Genomic DNA, 23,458 nt, shown 5'->3' with positions numbered 1-23,458 from the left:
TTTGGAGTTAATTAATACATATTATGTAATATGGGTAAGTATATAATAATAATTATGAAAGGCAAACCTCAGCAACACTCCAATCGCCAAATCTAATGTGTTTTTTCTCTTCCATTAAAACAGTCTTGACGCGGAGGAGGGCATCCTGAAATACAATAATATTAACGAAAATATAAAATATCCCATTTTTTTTAAAACTTTATATTATGTCACTTGTATTCATTGTAATCTTCAGCACCTCAATTATACATTTGTTAATATTTTGTAGTAATATCTGGGTTACCAAAAATGGACATTTTCATAAAAATATGGTCGTTTCAATTAGGTACAAACAAATTATAATATTCAATTATTAATGATTCAACCGAATCCATATACCTACCTACTTATTATGATTTATGTGCCGAAGCGTAAGGTCTCAGTGGCATCATTTTGCAGGTGCGGAGCGTGCAACGTGCATACTGTGTACACTCTTGTTTAATATGCATACCGCTTGCTCCGCTCCGCAAAACGCTGCCACTGAGGCCCTACACTTGCCACTGTTCTAAAGAATAGCGAAATATTTAACACAGATGTCGTACATATTCCGGTTTAAGTTTCTTGTCTGTTCCTCGTCCGGCAGTCTTTTCCAGCTTATCTAAGGCTGCGAGGAGTTGCTCCTCGTCCTTCATGCGTAGTTCTTCGCCGATTATCTCAAGATCGCGCACGGGATTTACGTCTCCTTCTACGTGAATGACGTCATCATCTTCGAAAGCACCTGGTGATTTAATGAAATCAATAAAACAAGTGTTCATCGATCTTCTGACTGATGGCTGACAAGATTATTACCTAATTGATTGGCTACACCAAATAAGTATACAATACGAACAGGGAATCGTGTGAGTGTGAATACCTACATACATTATGACAAAAATGGCCAGTGCGTATCTCCAGTAATCCCACATGCATGTGCAACATAGACTCTCGGTAAAATAGAGGTTTAGAAACTTAGAGTAGCACAACGTAGTATGAGATGTGGTGTGTGTTACGTACCTATTAACAGGTAAGGAAAAACGCTACGTAATAGAGTTGCAGGAAACGGGCAAGATACATAGCTCGAAGAAGAGACAATTTTATTGATAGACAAATCTATTCATCCAGTATTATGTACTAATAAACCGCCCTCGTGGCTCTGGACGAATAAGATGGTGGAAGGGGAATCGCGGGAGAGGGGGTGGAACGTTTTTGGTGAAGGGTTAGGGAGTACACTGATTTGGTATACCGTAATTATTGTGTTTACACAACGCGTCCACATGAGAGGTGTATATGGGTTAAGAATGCGTCTCAGGCTGAGTTAATGCAAACGATCATCAAAAAACAAGTTGTTGGTGATAATTGCATCATGGAATTGCTAACTTAAATTGGTTTTCGTAATGTGTTAGAATTGATGTTATCACGAAACAGTGACAAAAGGTTGTCATATTATTTTTTTCCCTTGGAATTCGCCGACGTTTAAGAACGCGTCATTTTGGATCGCAAAAACCGCAAATTTTGCAGACGTGTTTCGCGGCAATTTGGCGGCAAATGGGCGAACAGAATAAATAAATAATGCCTCCATAAAGAGCGTTGCGGTGGCGCGTCGTGCGCCTCGTCGCGACATTCATTTGCCGTGTTTGTTTGCGAGGTGATGGTGCGGTTTTCGCGAATAGCAACCCTGGCAAAATATCAACTACTCACACACATACTAACACACACCTACAATATTATAGTATGTATACATAGTAAGGACATGGCCTACGCAAAAAAGCAGAACGTTCCATATCCTAAAAATATTCTTATATATAGGGGTGGTGAAACAAGAACTGCAATAAGTATTAAAATTTATTAAAGAAATGGTGAAAACACCAGCAACGCAACGTCGTAAAAATCGCGTTGTTTTCCCCGAAATCATATGCCAAAATAAAATGCACTGAAAAATGTTATCAAGAAATTAGAAGAAAGTGGTTCTGTTCAAAAGAAGAAAACAGCAATTCGTCATCGTCCAGTTTGGTCAAGGGGGAATATTGATGCTGTAAGAGTGTAAGAGATAGTATCGCAAATGAACCAAGCACTTCGACTTGTCATCTTTCGAAACAATTGGGTTCGTTACGACAAATTGGGCTTACAACCTATAAATTAGTACAATTTGGTCCAAGAAATAAAGTCTGCTTGCTGGCCATCAACACCGTCGTACGTTCATGAATAAAATTTGTGCTTAGCACATTGAAAAAGGTGAAGATTACAAAAATATACATTTCAGCGACGAAGCGCATTTCCACTTAAATGGCTATGTAAACGCAAAATTGCCAAATATAGGCAACAGAAAACCCAAAAGCAATTCAAGAGAACCGATTCGTCCAAAACGTGTCAAGATTTGGTATGGTTTTTGGGCCGGAGGCGTCATTGGACCATATTCATTCGAAGATGAACATCGAACTGGAAATCGATATCGTGAATGTGATCAAAACTTCTTTTGGCATCAATTAAACGAATTGGGCATGGAAAACACGTGGTTCCACCAAGATGGAGCCAGTTGTCAAACTCCTGATAAAACAATAGGGTTATTGCAGGAAAAGATTTAAAATTGCAGTTCTTGTTGCGCCATCTAAACAAATCTGTTAAGTTCATTACCTACCATGAAAACTTAATTTACCGTAGTAATTTTATAACAATTCAGTAGGTGCTTATCTCAGATATATATGTGAGATCCATATTGTGATAATGATAATCAGTAGGTACCTACATACAAAATAACGAAAAAGTATAAAATTAATCGAAAAAGAAAACTTACGGCACAAATTGAAAATGGCGTCGCAAGCTTTGATATGAGATAGGAAAGCGTTTCCTAATCCTTGGCCTTCTGATGCACCCTTCACTAGTCCAGCAATGTCGACGATGTTCAGGAAAGCGGAAACCTTGCTGTTGAAAAAGATTACAAATTGAACGTCTAAAATTTTCATTTAAAATAAAACTAATTCTTCTAAAACAAGTTCGAAAAGTGTCGAAATGATGTCCACTGTCAAAGCTCACTTTTTTTAAATGCATAACGAAATAATATATAAATTGCTTCATATCGAATCTGCATACATGGGATGGTTCAGGATAGGATATGATGAGAAAAATGCGGCAGTACTTTGCTTTAAATTATACGCCAGTGATTAAAGATGATATCCCTATCCCCCGCAGTTAACATAGTACATTGATTTAACTTAAACTAAATTGTTACACGCCAATTAGACATAACGCACATTGTGCAATTAATAACCGAACACATTCAATTGAAACAGTCACAATTAAGGAAAAATAATTACGATTTACCATTTCAGTCAGACGTGACACGGTCACCGACATTATCGTATATCGCCAGCTATATTTACACATGGCTTGATATCACATCTGATCTAACCAAATCGCCCCGGTAGCCTGACTAAATTAGATCCTCTGTTGAGTCTGTAGGGTCCTTAAGAATGGATATATCAACATATTATGTTATTAATAATTCATATTTACAAATTTCATATGGATATATTTGGTAGGTACCTACTTAGATACTAACTAGTTAATTGTATATCAGGTGTTATTTAGAGACTTGAGATAGAAGTTACGACAACGAAAAAATACGAAATTCGCACAAATGGCGGGGAAACGATCAGGCTTAAAATAAGTGCCAACCAAAGAGTGTGAACACAAAGTCAAAGGCATACACTATAGATAGAGTAACATTGTAGGACGAAAGACAGCAGAATTTGCAGAAAAAGGTAATTCTGTGAGCGAATTCAAAGGAGCGGATAGCTAACTGTGTACCAAAGCTGGAGCGGAGTCGTCAAAAGGGGTAGCTGTCGACGCAAATTGAGTCGCAGGGGTCGCAAAGCGGCGCCTCTCGCAAAGCAAAATTAGCAATTCAAATGCAGAGTTCATTCTGTGTGGTCTTTTCCACAGGGGCATACAACTGGAGGCTATTTTAGCGATGTAATATATATTTATAAAATGATTTTTTGTTAAATTATTAGGTATACTGGTTAATCCCAGAGAAACATACAACTTTGTTTAGAGTAAAACAATGGAAAATCGTTGCAAAAATCGTTCTCAACTCAGCGCTTTCACTTTTCAAAGCATATGGAATATAATCGAATGGCGCAGTAGAACAATAAATATAAACGAAAGAAGAAAGATTAGATACTCGATGTCAGTTCACATGTAGGTAGATAAGGTTTTCTTCAATATTTTTGGAATTATATTATATATAATTTTACATTTTTCAACATTTGAAGCCCGAATTATGCTTCTATGTCTTCTATGCAGTTCCAATTTCAAAAATATTATTTTGAAGGCATTTTTGAGAAATAAATTCACTAACACCATCGATCGATATATTAAATAAATCTTCACAGTAGAAGACCATTTGGATGACTGCATTAAATTATTGATTGTTTCATAACACTTTCCTTGACAGTGGTAAAACTAGTGAAAATAGCGTTGCTGTCATTTTACATGATATTTTTCCTAAATTATAGATGCCAGTATAAAGTTACTTAACAAGAATGTAGATATTTTTTCGTACATTCTTGGGTGACCATTCCTCCTAGTTGGGTAATATTTTTTTTACCAGTTCGATCCTAAGAAGATTATAATATATGGGGCTCCATAGAGTGGAGGATGTATTAACAGATTTTTTAAACGAGAAATGGATGTTAGCCACTTGCAAAAACAGTGAATTTGCCAAACCTGGAATTCGAACCCGGGACCCACGACATTATAAACCGATGCGGTAGCCGCTTTAAACTTGGAATATCAATGCGAAGTAAGATTTTAATGAAACTAAATTTGAGAATTTCATAATAAATGAAGGAAAAAGAATTCATCGAATGGAGTTCCCTGCACCATAAGGAGTGAGGAAGGCAATCATTTGCGTAGGGCCATGCGTGAATTGACATCATTCGTGGCATTATTATTACAAGCTCCTAGTAGATAGGTACTTACCAACTTTACTGAGAATACGTTTGCGTCTGTCTACTATGGTTCGGGGGAAATTCGATGGAAAATACAAATCAGTCAATCCTGCTTACTCTATGTAAAGAAGCAAAAGCTAAAAGTAAACGATTTTTCAAGTCCCTTTACTAAAGAAAAAAGTTCTAAATTTGCATGATGAAAAGTGTAGCTATATAGCTCGTCGTTTTTATATTTATTTTGAGTAAAGTTTCCCGTCATAATACAAAGTATAAATATAAGTAGGTACCTAAATATTGGTGAGACAACATAGATATTGTCTCTGACAGTTCTAAAGTTGGCAACACAATTCTAAATAATTTGACGCTCTTTTGTTTCTTTTTTTAAATATTACCCTCAGTTGTTCTACTGTTTGAGAAATTAATATTTATATATAAATGTAACGAATGAATATGACGTAATCTTGTAAGCTCTCACGTAATCGAGCGTATAACGAGGCCCTACGTTTGTGTGAAGCATCAGCAGTTTTTTTTTTACGGCTATGCATGTTTCAGGAGTAGTTACTCTCTAGTAGTACTCGAGTAGTCTTCCCACGCACTCAAGTGTATTTTGAATATGTTTACAGTTACTTCTTTAATAAAATGTCACCATAGGAGAGAGGTTTACGAGGAACAACAAATAATAAACATCATAAATAATAATATAAAACAAAGCTAATTCTAAGCTGACAAACATTATAGGTACCTACTATGTGAAGAGATTTTCACGTCCGCAGCAAGACGCCGACAATTTAAAAAAAACTGTAATAAACCTTTGTGGCGACCAGGTCGGATGACCCGATGGGCTAAACGGATATGGTTTGAATATTGCATATTGATCGGTAATAAACGTCGATAATAAATTTTCAACTAAAAGATATTATGTATTCATTCATCATCAGCACTGTAACCCAATGTGGGTATTGCCTGCCTCCATGAAACGTAACCTCCACTTTCTGTCTGCTCTCTGCACTACGTTGGTTTCAGGGATGCTGTGTAATTCTCTACGCAGTCCAACCACATAGTCTAGGTCTGCCAAAAGTACTTGTCCCTTCTTGTATATTAACGATGCCCCTATTGGGTGGTGGAGTGTCTTCCGAATCCTGAAACATAGTCTGCTTCACGTGTCAGATGACAGGATAATTACCGCCCATATATTTCGCGGCTATACCTTCCTCACCACAAGCCATCTTATTAATATCTTCCTTTTAAATATACCCAGCACCGATCCATAATATGGGGCCTGATGACGGTTACAATGCTGCGATTTTTACGTTTCAATGTATGACGTTATCAATTGCATTACAGTAGGTACTAATTATACACAAACATGACGTGACAATGACGTTATCTTACCTTAGAGGTTTGTGGAACTGACAGAGGTAGTCGTATCTCTCGTCCGGCACAGGAACCCTACGTGCTGAAACAAAATTACCTTGGTCAATACATCACACTTGTGATTGATTTCATTTCAGTATCAGGTTTGTTGCCTACAACGGAAAATCAATATGATGTTTAAATGATCCTTGGTTACAACTATCTCTGTGATTAGCTTAGGTAGTCATTCGTCCAATTAAGTATAGCGAAGGTATGCACCTCTAGTATTATAGCCAATGTTGTATATTTAGGAATAATTTTGAATTCAATCACATTCCCTAGGTACTACACATTGCTCAACAATGCAATATTCTGATCGTAATAAATAAATAACGGTAAATATTATATTTTCGAATTAACATAGTATAATAATTTAATTAACGTTTTACCGTTCATTATATGAAAAAAACAATCGTTTACCGGTAAACCGTTTTACAACTACGGTAGAAAATTGCAATTTCGCTCAGCGGTTTAATTAATGCCTAAATATGACGAGAAAGTCAAAATGCAGTCAACATAAAGAACGGTGATACCTATAGGTATATGATTTATGGAAGGTTTTTGGCAGATAAATTATGTGTAAAATATAAATAATGTTTATTAGTCGACAGCTATTTCGGTTTCACACCATTATCAAAACTAGACAGCATTGAAATATTTATTGACTAATAATTAGAATATATCTAATATCGAGTAAATTCTGACTGAATTTATTGATACTCATTTTGTTTTTAGAAAATATGTTTATTAAACAGCATTGACATTTGAAATAATACGTAATAATAAAAAATATCTAACTTGAGTTTCATTATTAGTTTTATTTGAACAAAATATTCGGAAAACCTTCGGAATACTTATCTCCAGCTTCAATAGCCGTATCTTTTAAATAAGGGTAGTCCATACTCTGCATGGATTTTAGTGTCTTTCGGACGAGCTGACATTTATGTTCAAAATCCGCATTGATCTCTTTATACATTTTCATATCAGCAGGACTTGCGCTGGGGTCATTGATTTTAAGGTACAGTGCCATGTGTATTGAGGCAGAAACGGTTGCATTCAGTCCAGGACATTTGGGTCTAACATTGGCCGTGTTTATAGCAGCTTTGGTTACTATATCATTCATGTATTGCTCCAAGTAGCCAACATGTGGAAGATTCAAAACATTAGATTCGGGGAATTTTTCATCTGATTTGAAATGGATTTTATAATTGAAATATTTCTCTGGCTCGGCCAGAAATTTACTCATGCTTAGTTCGTTTGCAAAATGATACATTTTATCTCTGTATCGAACTGCGAATTTCGAATTGCCATGGACGACCTTTCTCGAAGGATAATTACTCACGAATGTCACGATGCATTTTCCGTTTTCATATAAATTTTCATCAGATAATCCGACAATTGAATACACTCGCTCGGGTAAGTGTTCTGGCAGTTGTAGATTTATATCATACGGCGACTTCGTAAATTCTACGACATGTTCTTCGCAAAACCAGTAAAAGTGTTTTAAATAATATATCAACCCTAGCCGATTTAAATATTTAGTATTATTTCGTAAAATTCCTTCGTTTAAACAAGTGGGACAATAGTCTTTAAGATTGCTTGAGCGTTTGAAAAACTCTTTAGAAGATATACTAAAATATTTTAAAGACACACTTATATTACAATTCGGTGTTAAAAATAGTTGAATATCCTTCAAATGTTCTTCGACAAGCCTACGAGCTTCCCACCAACATCGCCATTTTGAATTTAGCCCCTTTACGGTACGAAGATTATAATAATTTTCTAGAAGCAATGTTCTATTTTTGGTGCTGTCTTTAAACCATTCACTATACAAATGGGATACATACTCAATAGAATAGTACAAACAATCTCCACTTATTGTATTATTAGGTTGAGATAAAAGGTATTCGACGCTTGTGTCTTGGTCACACTCTAAGTCTATAATAACATGAGGAAATAGATCGACGTCAATTAGAGCTAAAGATTCATCCATGTCTTCCGGAAATCCGTCTAAGACAAAGCCTTGCATTGTGCACTCGGCATCAGATGAAGCCATTTTAACAGCTTGTATTATCAAATCTTTATACAAAACTTCACCGCTGTGTAAAATGTCTTTGATTTGTTTGGCTATGGAGGTCCATGGAAAATTTTCAAGAACGAAATTAACCGACTGACTTCTGGTCAAATGTTTTGCGCCTAGATCTTTTTGAAATCTTTCGGACAGTGTCGTTTTGCCACACATTGGAGGACCCACAACAGCCACTTTGAAAGGTGTGTATAGAGTTTTTTCCCTGTTATACGACGACACATATTTCAAGGGGTCATTGCAGAATTTTTTGCAATTCTCTACACCACTACAATAATACACATAATTTCTATGAATAACAGGGAAAATGTTATGATTAAATCTGTCAGGAAAATACATTGGTATCAAACAATCTGATTCATATACTCTGACAGGACAATTAACACCAAATTCGCTAAGAAAAGCCATTCCACTTTTAACAAGTTCTTCCCCGGATTCAATGTTTATTTTTGAAGTATGTTCGAAAAATGATTGATTTCTGTTCATTATAATTTTGGTATGTTTCAAAATGTTTTTGAAAACTGTCCGTGTTGTATTATCCGCGTCTACGGTGACCCAGGAAATTAAATCCTTTTCACACTCGGATTTGAGGGATTCTAAATTTTCTAAGTCAGAATTAAACCATCCATCGACGTGGTCAGAAATTCGTTCTCTGGCATCTTCATCACTCTCCCATTCATCTATCAAAACTGGTTCGGGCATCTCACGATCCAACTCTTCAAATATTTCGTTGGAATCTTCGTCATTGAGTTCAGTCGATGTTACCGATCGGACATACATCGAACTTTTCTGCTTCATTGACCTTGTTGATAATTGTATTGAATTAGTTCCTGATGAAAATCTTCCAGAGGTTCTTGGTTCGGTAGTCACGCTCTCTGCATTTGTAATTGCGAACATATTTTGTAATACTAATCGATATATTGCGACGGCGATAAACCGCGATTCACGGTGATATCTCCATTCATCGACGAGTGTTTGATATTCTACCAGGCGCTCATTTTTAAGATAATTTTGTTCTGATTTCCATTCATAAAACAGTTTTTCAGTGACTTCTTCATTAGATTCTGTAGGATCACGGTGAAGTTCAAATATCATGTCTGGTATTGTAAAGCATTCTTTGATAACGTCGAGATCGTGTGTCAGTCTAGGAAAGCCCTCTAAAATGAAGCCCCGACTACAGAACGGTTCAGTAAACCAAAGCTTTGTAAGCAGTCGAGACAGAAATTCATTTGGCATGGGTTGATTATTGACGAAATAGTTACCAATAATTGCGACAGTTTCGCTATCGTAATCGTATTGGTTAATTAATGTTTCAATATTTTTCAACTTATTTAAATCAGTATGATCAATTAAATCATAAAATTGGCGAGAAGTATCAGAGTTTTCCGGAACCATAGAAAAATGTAAAGCGAAATTCAAGAAATTTACATGCATCAATCCCGTTTGTTCAGCAACCAATTTAGATATTTCCGTAGATTCAGTTCCTATAGGTAGAGCAACACAAATTCTTGGAGCTACATTAAACTTGATCGGCTTTTCAAGTTGAAGAAACACTTCAGGGTCAGACTTGAAATCTTCGAAAGCACTTAACGATGAGAAAGAATAAATTAATTGTTTATATTTTATTGTGAACTCTGGCTTTCCTTTCCAAAGGGTGTTAAATTTTTCAAAAACAACAGGACAAAAAACATTTGTTTCGCCAAACATCATGCCATCTTCCGATGTGTCAATGTCATCAATATTTTCTAGTTCGTAAGTTTTACAAGATGCACTATAACGGTATCTTAAAAGTTTCAAGCAATTTGTCAGTAAATCTGACATAGACGTGAAGTTATTGGATTTAAACTCCATTGGCTGAATAGAGATGTCATCAAAAAATACTAGAAGATTCCTCCAATCTTCATTGAACTGATCAAATTGGTTTTTAAAAGTTTTATATTCTGCAGAATCTTCAGTATATGTCAGCGTTGACGGGGGTAAATTGTCATCAATTAAATTTTGAAAATAGTCATCTTTCAATAAATCTGCAACATTCTTTGAAATATCCGAAACCATCATTGATCGTGTGCTTATTAACTCAGAATAGTTTTCTGGTTCCAAAGAATCTGTTATTTCATGAAAAATCTTTTTAATATCGTTGTTGCCATAGTCCTTCACTCTGGAGCTATACTTTAAAAATAATGAAAGGTCAAAGTTATCATCATCGTAAAGAGAAAAAACATCATCAGGCAGACAGCCCGTCTTGTACAAAATATCCCAGTAATTTGGATCAGTTGTCATGCCATCTATAATCCATCCACCATATTTTTTACCAGGATTTTTCCTCATCTGTTTATCCTCAATTTCAGAGATGATAAAAACTAGTTTGTTGGCCTTTTTTTGATCAGTTACAATGATATTATCAAATATATTCTCCTCAGTGATACGCATCTTTGCAAGTGCCATGATTTCTTCATCCGTTTCTCTTGATATGTTGAGTTTAACAGGAGTTATTAAGGAATCAGGTGCATATTTAAAAATAGCTTCAGGATTTTGTAAAATATTTGTACATTGTTTCAAAATTTTAGATGGGACAATGTCAGAACCAAATATATTTTTGATTTTCCAATAAATGCTGTTGTCACTTTCAACTGAATCAAATGTGATATTAGTCTGTATAGATCCACCATCCTCAAGTTGAGCGAGTGAAATACTTTTGTCCTTTGAACTTTTGGAATTTATTATGGCTAAATGGTTACCAGAAGCTACTTGTGATAGATTTTTTCCACCTAGGTATTTATGTTGTAAGAATGAGGATGTTGTATATGAGTCTGTAATCAAACCAGTGTTACTCCGCTTTTTTTTTATAAGAGAACTATTGGACCTCACTGGAATGCCGGACTTTAATGATGTATTACTAAAAGTAGCTGTCATATTGGTTTGCAGGTTAACAAACTTTTGAATCAGATTCAATGATGTCTCTTTCCAATCATTTAATTTTTCTTGTCTAAGTTTTTCTGTCTGATCCCAATCATTTTTTCTTGATTCACTCAAGTCGGCACAAATTTTTTCAAAAATGTATTTTTCTTTATCATTATGTACTTGGCGTTCCACATCTTCCAATGATACTATCTCTCCGCCGAGGAGCCATGACAGGCATTTAGCAAGTGTTGTTTTCCCGGATGCTCTCATACCCAATATAGCAATTCTACATGTTGGCTTTAAATTACTAGCATTTAGGTATGGACGAGGGTTTCTGCAAAATAATTCCACAGCGTCTGGTGTTGAGAGTAAAAATACATGATCAAAAAACACTATGGCATTTTCGACGGAGCCCATAACACATTTTCCTTCACTAAGTGATACAGGACATTTTGTCGTCCAAGGCGATTCGGAAAGAGACATGTATGAATCTTCAGTACTATTCTTATCGAGAGACTCCAAAAATCTTCTCGGTGATAGATTGGAAATATCTTCTGATAGATCCTCAGATGATTCTTCATTATAATAGTCTATATAATGCACAGGAACAAGCACACGGTGCACAGGTAATGCAGAAAGGTTTAATTTTATCTGATCAAGTAACTTGTCTGTGGTAAATCGTCCATCCAATGTCATGCCGAATCCAAGGTGACGAGACATTATTTCTTTTTCAATTAAAAAGGATATGCCATCAAATCGCTCACAATATGAATGAACTCGCTCAGGGAGATCAATTGGTCTTCTACAAGAGACATTTTTATTGAAGTTATTATGACTTCTTATTGACATAACATCGGTGTCCTCAACATTGGATCCATTGTCAAAAATATTATCAGATGACTCACTATCCAAAAGTGTGTCCACTGTGTTTTGTATTATATACATAATATCTTCAGTCGGGCATTTTAAATAAATGATAAAATCAGCGGAAAGTTTGATTATTTTTTCCATTATATGAAGCATATCATCATCTTTGTTAACTGAACGTAGTTTCTGATCGAATATAACATTCGAAAATTTTGTTGAATATTTATTATTGGGAAAAAAATTGTTTTCATTGCCATTTTCGGCCCCATCCAATCCAAGAGCTGTAGATTTACTTTCAGAATCGTTAGAAATATCATTTGAAATAATATCACTAGAAAACATTGCTGTATTTATTACGTTCACCAAAAATTCTTCTGCAATCAAGAAGGAATATTCTGAATAGAATTGTTCATAATGGACCAGATTTTCTTCTGTCATATTGACCAATGGAACTTCAGATAAAACATAACCTCTATGTTTCACCACGTCAGTTTTTATCTTTTCATCTATGAGAGCAAACACAATATCGTTATTAATCACATTTCCACACCGTAAATTAAATTTGATGCATCTTCCAGTATCACTGTCGAGTCTGATTTGTTCCTCTATCAGATCTTGAGGATTAATATGTACACATTTCCAGAAACGTGCAAGTTTGGGGCCGAGATCTCTTGTTGGTAAACCGGGTTTACCAAAAATAATAAAACAGACAGGATTCGTTGATAAGTAATTTTGTTGGGCCTTGAATTTAGAATGACAACCAATGCTTGATATCGTTGAAGCCTTTATTTTTATGCCATCACATAAACGATGGACGATAGTTTGACTATATGCCTCATCCATTATGGAATAGTGTGAATGATTAAAATATAAAACATTATTTCACAAGTGTGTAAACGGTTTTGACATATTTTAAAGAAGTATTATTTTTAAATATAGAATACCATAGATTTTGTTTTCAGATGCACTTACTATTGTATGGCTTTCAAAAGAGAATAAAAATTTTACTAGCACACTGTCAGATATAAAGGTACTGATCTACACTTCTTTCTTTGCCCATATCCGCCCCTTAACTGGAGCATATGGACACCACGCGGCGCCTCCAAGAATCCCTGTCGCTCGCCAGTCTTCTTGCTTCGTTCCAGGTCAAACCAGCATCCCGTAGCTCCGCCGTATACACTCTGTAGATTGTATTTAGCGGCCTTCAAGGACGCCGGAATCCGGTCGGCTTGAAGAACAGGCAAGCCAGGTTAAAGTTCTCTTCTGGCATCCGCAGCACGTGGCCGAGCCAGGTCCAACGTCGCCTCTTCACTTTCAGCGTGATGAGAGGCTGCTTGGTACGTTCTCTTATCTCCTCGTTGCTCCTAAAGTCATACCACCGCACACCCAGTATTCGTCGCAAACATCTGTTTTCGAAGCTCAGTATACGGTTGCTCTGAGCCTTCGTAAGGTGCCATGATTCGCTACCGTAAAGCAGCACCGTCAGAATGCAAGCGTCGAATAGGCGGCATTTGGTTTTGACCGAGTACAATCGTGAGTCCCAGACATTTCGCATCGAGTTGAATGTTGCTCCAGCCATTCCCATTCGGATAGCGAGCTCTTTCTGCAAAATGCCATCTCCCGTGATGTGTACCCCCAGGTACTTGAAGCTGTCGACGCTCTCGATGCTCTGTCCATCGCTAATCAGAGGGAAATCTGGATCAGGACAGGTGCTATTGCACAAGACGTTGGTTTTCTTCGCGTTGATTTTCAAACCAACGCGAGAGGAGTTGTTATGCAACCTGTCGATTGTCTCTTGAATGCCCTCGATTGAGTTGTCGAATAGGACAGCATCATCGGCGTATTCCAGGTCGCATAGCTTCACCGTGGGGGTAACAGGTATGCCTCGGTCGGGTGGTATTGACTTCCGTAGTATGAAGTCAAAGAGAATAATAAAGAGAAACGGTGCAAGGACACAACCCTGTCTGACTCCGGTCGTGACCCCGAACCATTCCGTGACAGTGTCTCCAATTCTGACACAGCATTCGCTATTCTCGTGCAGGCTTTTGATTATGGCAATGATCTTGGGAGGGATCCCGTATGCTCCCAGTATCATCCAGAGGGAGGGGCGGTGCGGACTGTCGAAAGCCTTCTCATAATCCACAAAACAGCAGGCCATCGGACTGTTCAACTCATGGCTCTGCTGGAGAAGACATCGAAGGTTGTGGATTTGGTCTGCACACGCTCGACCAGGTAGAAACCCGGCTTGGTTTTTCCTGAGGACGTGCATTATTGGGTCCCTTATTCTCATCAAAATGATGTTTGCCAAAATCTTTCCCGGAACACTGAGTAGCGTAATGCCTCGGTAATTGTCGCAGCTTAGAGGGTCACCTTTTTTAAGAAGTGTGATGATTTCACCGTTCACCCAGTCCCTTGGGCAGCGCTCTTCTTCCCACACCTTTGTCATCAGATGAAACATAGGGTGCAGGATTGCGCTCAAGCTGTACTTGAGGAATTCAGGATGAATCCCGTCTCCCCCCGGTGCCTTTCCGTTCTTGAGCCTTTTCACAGCCGATTTTATCTCGGTGTGCGTGGGCGGGCAATCGGAAATGTCGGTCGCTCGGGGAATGTCCAAAAGTAAAGCTTCCGCAGATATGTCAAAGGGATCCAAGGGGGGTGGGCGGTTCAGCACTCCGCAGAAATGATTCTTCCAAATCTTCTTGACGCATTCTGCGTCAGACTCTATTGCTCCACTGGGACCACGAATGGCTCCGGGAGTCGGTGGTCGCCTGCCGCAGACTTCACGGGTGATTCGGAAGAGTTTCCTGGTGTCATTTCTGCTTGCTGCCTCCTCTGCCGCTTCAATTTGCCGGTTCATAAAATTGCGCTTGTCCAACCGCACGGATCGTTTGACTACCCTGTCTTGGGTCTGGTAGTCAGTCCGGCGGTCCTCGGTTCGGTCGGGGTCTCTCTCCTCGTCTCTCAGGGCTTTCAGCCTGGCTCGTTCACCAATTTCAACCCACGTTTCGTCAGACATCCACTTTGGCTGCTCACTCCTTCTGGTACCAAGGACGGTACGAGCCGACGACACAATCGCACTCTTTATGAGGCTCCAGTCCGCCTCAATGAGGTCGGATTCAGATTTGTGCCGCTCGTAGATACGATCTACACTATCTCGTACAGCAGTTTCGAAGTCGGTCCGAATTCTTCGGCGTCGGAGCTTCTCAACGTCAATTCGTTCGCACTTTGGAGGCCTCACCTGGCGACTGAGTTTTACTCGGATGTTTCCAATAAGTAACTCATGATCGCTATGGATATCGGCGCCTCTGTAAGTACGCACGTCGAGAAGTTCCTTTCGGTGCTTCAAGCTGTATAAGAAGTGGTCAATCTGCGTCCATCAGGAGACGTCCACGTATATTTGTGAATGTCTTTGTGGGGAAAAACAGTGCCTCCGATTGCAAGCTCGTTCAGAGTGGCGAATTCTACGAGCCGCTCACCATTATCGTTGGGGTCACCGAGGCCGTGTCGTCCCATCACCGTGGGGCCAAGCACCGGGTCTGCTCCTACTCTCGCATTATAATCCCCCATTACAATCACGCGGTCTCTTCGGGGGATGGCGGAGACTGCCGCGTGGAGAGAATCGTAAAAAGCATCCTTTGTCTGCGCGTCGGCATCCTCAGTGGGGGCGTAGCACTGAAAGACGGTCAAGGAGCTACCAGGCGTCTTGAAGGAGGCACGTATCAGTCTCTCCGAGATTGGTTCCCATTTCACGAGGCAACGGGCCGCTCTCTTTGACATCAACACTGCCACTCCCTGGTGATGGTATTGCTCCTGACCTGAGTAGACAATAGAGTAACCCTCAATCAACTTTCTCCCGGCTCCTTTCCAGCGCACTTCGCTCAGCCCTAGGATGTCCACACCATAGGTGTGCATGATGCGTGTGGCGTGCAGGTCCTTTCCGGGGGTACGCAGGGTGCGAACATTATATGTCCCAATGCGCATACTCGAGTTGTTAGAGAGGATTACTCTACCTGTTTCATTGTCCATTTCCATGCAAGGTCGTCGTTTTACAGAGCCGGTTGTCGTCCGAGGCTGCTGTGTAGGTGTTTTGTTAATCTGTTTCGTTTAAGGAGGCAAGGTGATTAGCCCAGCGCTCCCGAGGCCTGAGCCACGAGGGCCCTGAAGGTCGGCTCGACCAGGTTTTTCTGTCGGGGATTTCCTTCCCTTAGCCAGAAGGCCAGTTTTATGGCGCCGGTCACTCGCCCTTCGCCCCCTGCTGTTAGCTACAGCGTACGCTGCATTGCCCGGAGGTCGCCACGGGGAGGCCAGCAGATGGGACTTGCTGGCAGTTTGGCATTTCCCAACTTTTGCTATGAACACATCTACTGGCGTCAATGTGTGGTTTTGTGATAACAAGCCCGCTCTATATACATTATATCTTGTATAATCAACCAAGATCCGGGTTTATGGATTTTAGTGCAGTTTGAAAATGCTGCTATGATGATTATAGACAAACATATTAGTTTATCGACATATTTTTTTAAGAGGAATAAGACAATATGACGAAAGAAAGCAAAATATACAAATATAAGTAGGTGGTACTTTGATAGAACCTTAGTGGGAATTTATCAATCGTGTTGATGTATTACATTGGAATATAGATTAGTCTAATAATGTTGTTGCGCGGATGACATTACGATTTGATTATAATAATAGATTTAAAGAAATACTTATTTTCATTAGGGTCGATGGTGCAGAACGGGAAGTTTTCAGCGGCTGCCTGGCTCTTGGTAAGGACATTGAAGAAGGTGGATTTGCCAACATTGGGAATGCCAACAATACCCACTTTTAAGTTGGTTCCAACGCGGCCAATGAGAGGCTTCTTTTCTGGTTCTTCAACTTTTTTTGGCGCCATGTTGATTCACCTTAAATAAATTATGTCACACCGCTTATTATTTAGGTACTATTAGGTTTTTAAATCATATAATAATCAGTTATAAATGTTTTGACTTTGAACTGTGTTAGCTATAATATAAAAAAGAATGGCGAGAACTACCTATCGAGGTAACAATTATAAAAAATGAAAAGAATATCTAACAATACACACTTAGACGGCGATCAATGTGTGATAATATATATGTTATAGGTATACAGTAGGTTTTGGACACAGTCACGATAATTTTTTTTTTATTTGTTTCTTTATTACACATCACAACAGACCACAAAGCCCAATTACATTGGCAAAACTACCAGGCTGGAGGAATTCACATATTAGATTATCTAAATATATTGTGACCTCACCGAGTTGAACCCGGAGCCCGCATGTGAAAGGCCAGCGCCTTACACAATGGACTACGAGAGCCGCCTATATTGTTATATAGAAACTGAATTCTCTTATTTGTCCAAAATTGCAGCGGTATCACCTATATTAAGAAAAAATATTACAATGACAGATCTAGTAATTTCAGTGTTTAAAACTGTTGTTCGACTAAGACAAGTTTAAGAAGTGATGCGAACATTATAGTAATTAGTTCTCCAAACCGTCTCACCTCAAGTTATAGTTATTGGTATCTAGATTCTCATGTTGTGATTATATTACAAACGGAGTAATAGTAAATAAATTCACACTATTCATAGCAATATTCGATCAGCCCTCATCGATCACAACCCCCGGTGAGTGCGCATTCATTTTATTTAAGTATATTTTTGTTTATCCTGCACTTGAAATGAAATCACGCGCACACTATCAGATTATTTGATAGTTATTTATCGACAAATTTTACACAATAAGTGCAGACAGGTCAAGCAGGATAACCTATGTAGATTCTATTTTATGTATGACGTTTATAAATTTTGTTTAGTTTTTCAAATCCTGTGTAGATCGTGACTGTGTCAAAAACATTCCGACCATTTCCATTAATAGGATCATAATATGGGCCTCCGCAGAGTAGAGGTTTGTATTAACAGATTTTGTTTTTTATGAGAAATGGATGTCAGCCACTTGCTCAACCTATTAGGTCCATACCCTGACACGCACACAATTTGAAAAACAATATGTGTAGTTGCTAGACCCAGGATTCGAACCTGGGACCCACGGCGTGACCTGCCATCAACGGGGGGTTTCATATATTATATATGTAACCTATGATAGGCTTTTAAGTATTGCAGTAGTTTTCATGAGTCAATATTAAGTAACGTTAGGTAAATAATAGTTATTCTAGAGTCTTCACCACTAATATCACTATATATTATTATATATCACACACTAATAATCTATGTAAAACAAGGCCTAATTATGTAAAACAATTTTGTCATTTTACACATAACAATAATAATGAACAAGGTCCTTAAATTACTGTACATCACTTTCTCCACTTAATATTGAGAAATAATATTATAATCGATGTAGATACAGTAGGTTGTACCTATTTGGTTGTTCTCAAAATACCTTAACCACAAAACGATAATATATGGAGATAAAATTACCGTATAAAGTAAGTAATAATTGAATAGCTCCATAATAAAAAGGGGAATATATTGATTATACCAAATAAGATTTAGGTAATTAAAAAAATTACGAAAATGACAAAACGATTATAAAACTTCTTGCGTGTATTTATTAAACTTCTCACAAATTATATTATTTATAGCCAGTAAAGAGGATTACTCAAATCAATTTGGATTAAATTTTGAGTATAAAATTACACACGTCCATTTCAATAAAAACCCAAATCTATCGACAAAAATAGGTGGGATATAAATATTAAGCAGTTTGACGTTTCAATTTGCCCCTTCAATTCTCTATCTCTATCAATGTAGATTATAATTATATTTACTTGAGTACTTTCATATAAAGGGTATTAGCAATGGAATAAACTAAGCGATGTAATCTTGTTATAAGTCATATAAGAAACAAATTATCTAAATAACTCTTATCTATCGCCGGCATATTGAGAATTTGATACGTCAAAAACTTAACCTAAAATAACCATGCACATATCTCCTTATATTCATTTTTTAAGATGAACATACACTAAAATACGCAAAACAAGGATTATAGACCTGCCTTAATTACCTTGTACTCACTACAATAGAAAGTAATTTAGAAAAATCAATTAAATACTTTCTGTCAGAACCTCTAACGTGGTTCACAGATTTTTTTAGTAGAAATGTATCATGTGGTCGCTGTTTTACCGACAAATTTGACATTTTTGTTTATGATAACTAATTTTGTCGTGCCTACTTTACCGACGGCTATCAGAAGTTATTTTGTACAAAATTTATTTAGTTATTATGTACCTACATAAATAATGTAGGTCGATAAATATTATTCTTAATTTCGTTCTTCTTCTACAAAACTTTTTTTTAGATTATTAGATGGCCGGTACGAAAAGTACTTACCTACATACCTAATAATAATATTATTCATACATAATGGAATCGAGTACCTATCAATACACGTTTTATTGGTTTAGTTAGTATCCGTATATTATGTATAATATTTTAACAAACATAGGTGTCAATGAATTTGGACCGATAAAATTGTTAGTTATATCCTTCACGCCCCAGCTCGGAGCACAGGGCAAGAACAAGGTCGCGTCACTTCCTTTGGTCTATTGCCACGTCTTCCGTCGTGTAACACCCGAAGTGCGAAGAAAAGTATATTAGTCTATGGCGCATAGAATGCTGGCGGTCTCAGGGTGATGGAGGGTCAGCCACGGCGTTGGATTCCGTGCGACTCTGCGAAAGGTCGAAACACAATATTACCATCTCGTGACGTGACCTCACGGTAAGCTCGCGCGCCGGGCATAAAGTGTACAATGTCGTTTTATTAATTGAACTGACTTTTGCGTGGTAGAACTCCATTATAATGGTTTTAATTTTAGTCGTCTATATAAAATTATCTGAGTGGCCATATCGACTAATTTTAATTCATTCATTGGACTGGTGTTTACGTGGTATCAGAATCACACTGAATATGTATGTGGTGGTGTATCACGATCATGGCCCCCACAAAGGGGGGGGCTGACAGAGCTCTAGCCTAGCCCGGGCTTAGAGGGGGCCCGGCGTGGCCAGTTAAGTGATATATATATATATATATATAGGTAGGTACATATCAAATTTGATTTAATAGTAAAAAAAGTCGCGTGCGGCGCTATTATATATAAAGAATATTTACATAATATGAAATTAAATTTGATATGATATTATGAAGATTGATAGAGTTAAATCATAATAATTCATGTGTAGAATTTTATTTTATAATAATTTTTAGTGTGTTTCCTGACTATAAAAATGGTTATTTATCCAATATGTCGAAGGGTTACTTAACCATCACACAGGGGGTAGCAATTAGTGCTTTATAATATGATTCTGAGTGCCTACAACTTGTTTATTTAAAATTACAAAAATCGCTAAAAATACACGAAACACCCTTAATTTGACCTCAAAGAACTTTAGGGTTCCGTGGAATATCATTTAGGGAACACTAATGTAAAAAACACACTGCCCTTCACCTTAACGATAGGTAGGGGGCCACCAAACATCCTGGTCTGGGGGCCCGTTTCTGGATGTGGGGGATGATGTGATCACGATACACCACCAACCTCATGTTCCTCCATAGTCTACCTTGTACGAAAAAGCGAGGACATGGTTATTAAAAAAAAATAGTTACATTTATATACCAGCTAAGTATCTATAGGTAGAATTTTTTTTTTATTATCTGCAAATTCACACATTTTCAAGCGATTTCATGTATCTTTGATTTTAGTGTTTTCGAAAGGAGCTATAAATGAGGGGTAATTATTGATACAATATTTTTGTAGCTTCTCAAGCGTTGAAAACTTTCGTACCAGCAGCGTAAGGACCCCTAAACGGCCTAAACTGACAAATCTATTCTCAATATTCGAAAGTCGAGACCTTTCCTTAGGTCTTGTTAAGATGCAGTGACGTCACTTGGGGGTATCCAGGTCATGCGTTGCATATGGGCGGTTCATTTTGAAGGAACGAATACAAATATTACAATTATTATTGAAAGCAGGTGGCGGTTTTCCAGGAAGTTGCGGTCGCTTCATTAGAATTTATCGACATATTAGTTTACAAAATAATTGAAGCATAAAAAATCCTGACAACATAACTATTAATGTATTGTAGATACCACGCAGTGTTGCCAACCGTACTATAATTATAGTACAAAACTATACTTAATTTTGATTCTGCAAAAAATGTAAAATACTATAATTTTACGCCAAATATGCCAAAATACTATAATTTTAAAGGATTCGAGCCGAAAAATGTACCTGTACTATATTTTTTACAGAAATACTATAATTTTTACGCTTTTGTACTATAATCAGCATAGAAAAATATGGCAACACTGATACCACGTTCCATATATGCATGAGTTGATACAGATACGAGTAGCACATACTCATTGAACAAGCGTCATTTGGCCTTCACAGAATACAGCGTTGACGTTGCATATATTGTAATAAAATCGAATAAAATATTGTTTCTTCTACAGAACAGATTAATAAATAAAATTCCAATATGCTATACCCCCAATACACTACAATTTGACGCAGATTTTTGAATGTGTGAGTGTTCTACAAAAATGAACCACATATTATAGACGTGCAATACTGTGTTGTGCAACCTTCAAATACACAATATTGAAGGAGCGTCAGTGCACAAACCGAGAGCAGTTGGCAGAAGCAAGCACAAGCGTAGAATAATGTATTCTTGACATGTGTTTAAGTTTATCTCATATGCTTCAAGATTCGTGATCGCTTGCATGTTACTCACCTGTTGGGTATTTCAGTTCCCACTAAGTAATGCCGAGTTCCCTGATCGACACATTAAAATCTGTTTGAACGCCGATAAAACAAATCAATGCCAAATAAAGTAAGTATATACCTACTTAAATAATTGTAATACTTAATTAGATTTTAGATATCATGATAAGCATAAAAAAACTGCTGAACTATTGCGTACGAAATTCGAACTTTGCCCGCAGGTCACACAAGAATGGGCCGTGTGTCAGGTTTGCTATCCCTTCCCTAATAAGTACGTAGGTACTACATCCTTATTAGGCGATTAAATAGGGTTTCTTTAGAAAAGAAAAGCCTCGTTAATATTTGCATCTCATGATACAATTATTACAAGATAAAAAGAACTTTTTATACCTATACTTACCACGTTTTTAAATTTTCTGTTGAATCATATTATAAACTTGACAATTCTATGTATTAATAATTCAGGACAAATAAGGCAATTGTCAACAAATCATTTTTTTGCTATTTTGCAAGTAATAGTAACGCATGTATATATTAATTAATTTAGTTGCTAGAACCACCCCCTTAGCAACCAATAATAGTCTTTTACTTTTTACGGATTTTTCTGAAATAACTTTCCATACAAAACAGAATTAACTGAAAATGTATTCAATTCTGCTTAAAGATGACTAAAAATATTAAAAGAATTCATTGGCATCGTGTTCTGATATATTCTAAAAGTTTCAAATGTCTAGCTAGTCGGGAAGTTAGTTAAAAATCGATTGCAAGATTTGTACTGGATAAACAACCACCGGACAAACAAGAATACGAGCTAAGAAAAACGTGGTAAAATGAATATTCAATATTACCGAAATAGAAAATATCATTACTTTCTTGTGTGGTTTGAAATATAAGTAAACTGTTATGGCGACGTGCTGGCGGCTTCCAACTGAATGCACTTCGTAGGTCGTAGGTATGCAGGGTATGCTAATCTACGTTTAAGTACCACTAAATACGGTGGGATAGCTGGTGAAACATGAATTATCCCATTAAAAGTTTCAAACTATCACTAAATATGTACGCAACTACGAGCCAAACCCCACTAAAGGATGAATTATCAAATTAAATAAGCAATTCTTTTGACCTTATCCAAATTAGAGACCGCCGATGTGTGCTTTGTGAACGTCTAATAATATTTTCTCAGAATGTTTATTTGTATGATGACAGTTTCCGAGAAGATCCATCTTACAAAGCTTAATAACGATTTATTTCATTTAAATAATCATTTATATCTTCAATCCTTTATGATAAAATATAGGTGGTGGTAATAATACGTTCTTTAGGTTTGTTTAACTCTCTATTACTTTGTATACGAAAACTTTGATTCTATTATGATTGATCACAGTCAAAATATTATGTGGAACATTTATTAATGATTTTAAAATCAGAGTTGCTTAGCTTAAGCATTTATA

The 23,458-nt window shown here is 37.2% G+C and overlaps 1 protein-coding gene across 2 annotated transcripts in view; it reads right to left on the bottom strand.

Annotated features, from left to right (window-relative positions):
* LOC147064621 (obg-like ATPase 1) overlaps window positions 1-19,389 on the bottom strand; it is a 29,729-nt gene extending 10,340 nt beyond the window's left edge. Inside the window, exons 1-6 of one of the 2 annotated variants that reach the window (XM_085957745.1) lie at window positions 19,289-19,389; window positions 16,944-17,138; window positions 6,360-6,416; window positions 2,810-2,937; window positions 582-757; window positions 68-145 (exon numbers count right to left, since the gene is read on the bottom strand). In XM_085957745.1, coding sequence (XP_085813871.1) covers window positions 68-145; window positions 582-757; window positions 2,810-2,937; window positions 6,360-6,416; window positions 16,944-17,128 — 624 coding nt within the window. In that variant the 5' untranslated portion in view covers window positions 17,129-17,138; window positions 19,289-19,389. Of the gene's footprint in view, window positions 1-67; window positions 146-581; window positions 758-2,809; window positions 2,938-6,359; window positions 6,417-6,949; window positions 13,278-16,599; window positions 17,139-19,288 lie in introns of those variants that run through there. The other variant, XM_085957744.1, reaches the window with a different exon arrangement.
* Window positions 19,390-23,458: the final 4,069 nt, after the last annotated feature.

The sequence above is a fragment of the Rhyacophila brunnea genome, unplaced genomic scaffold, assembly GCF_057557595.1.
Source record: "Rhyacophila brunnea isolate RB1 unplaced genomic scaffold, BYU_Rbru_1.0 scaffold_7, whole genome shotgun sequence".
In the NCBI taxonomy this organism is placed as follows: Eukaryota; Metazoa; Arthropoda; class Insecta; order Trichoptera; family Rhyacophilidae; genus Rhyacophila; species Rhyacophila brunnea.
This window is presented reverse-complemented; position numbering and strand designations above follow the sequence as displayed.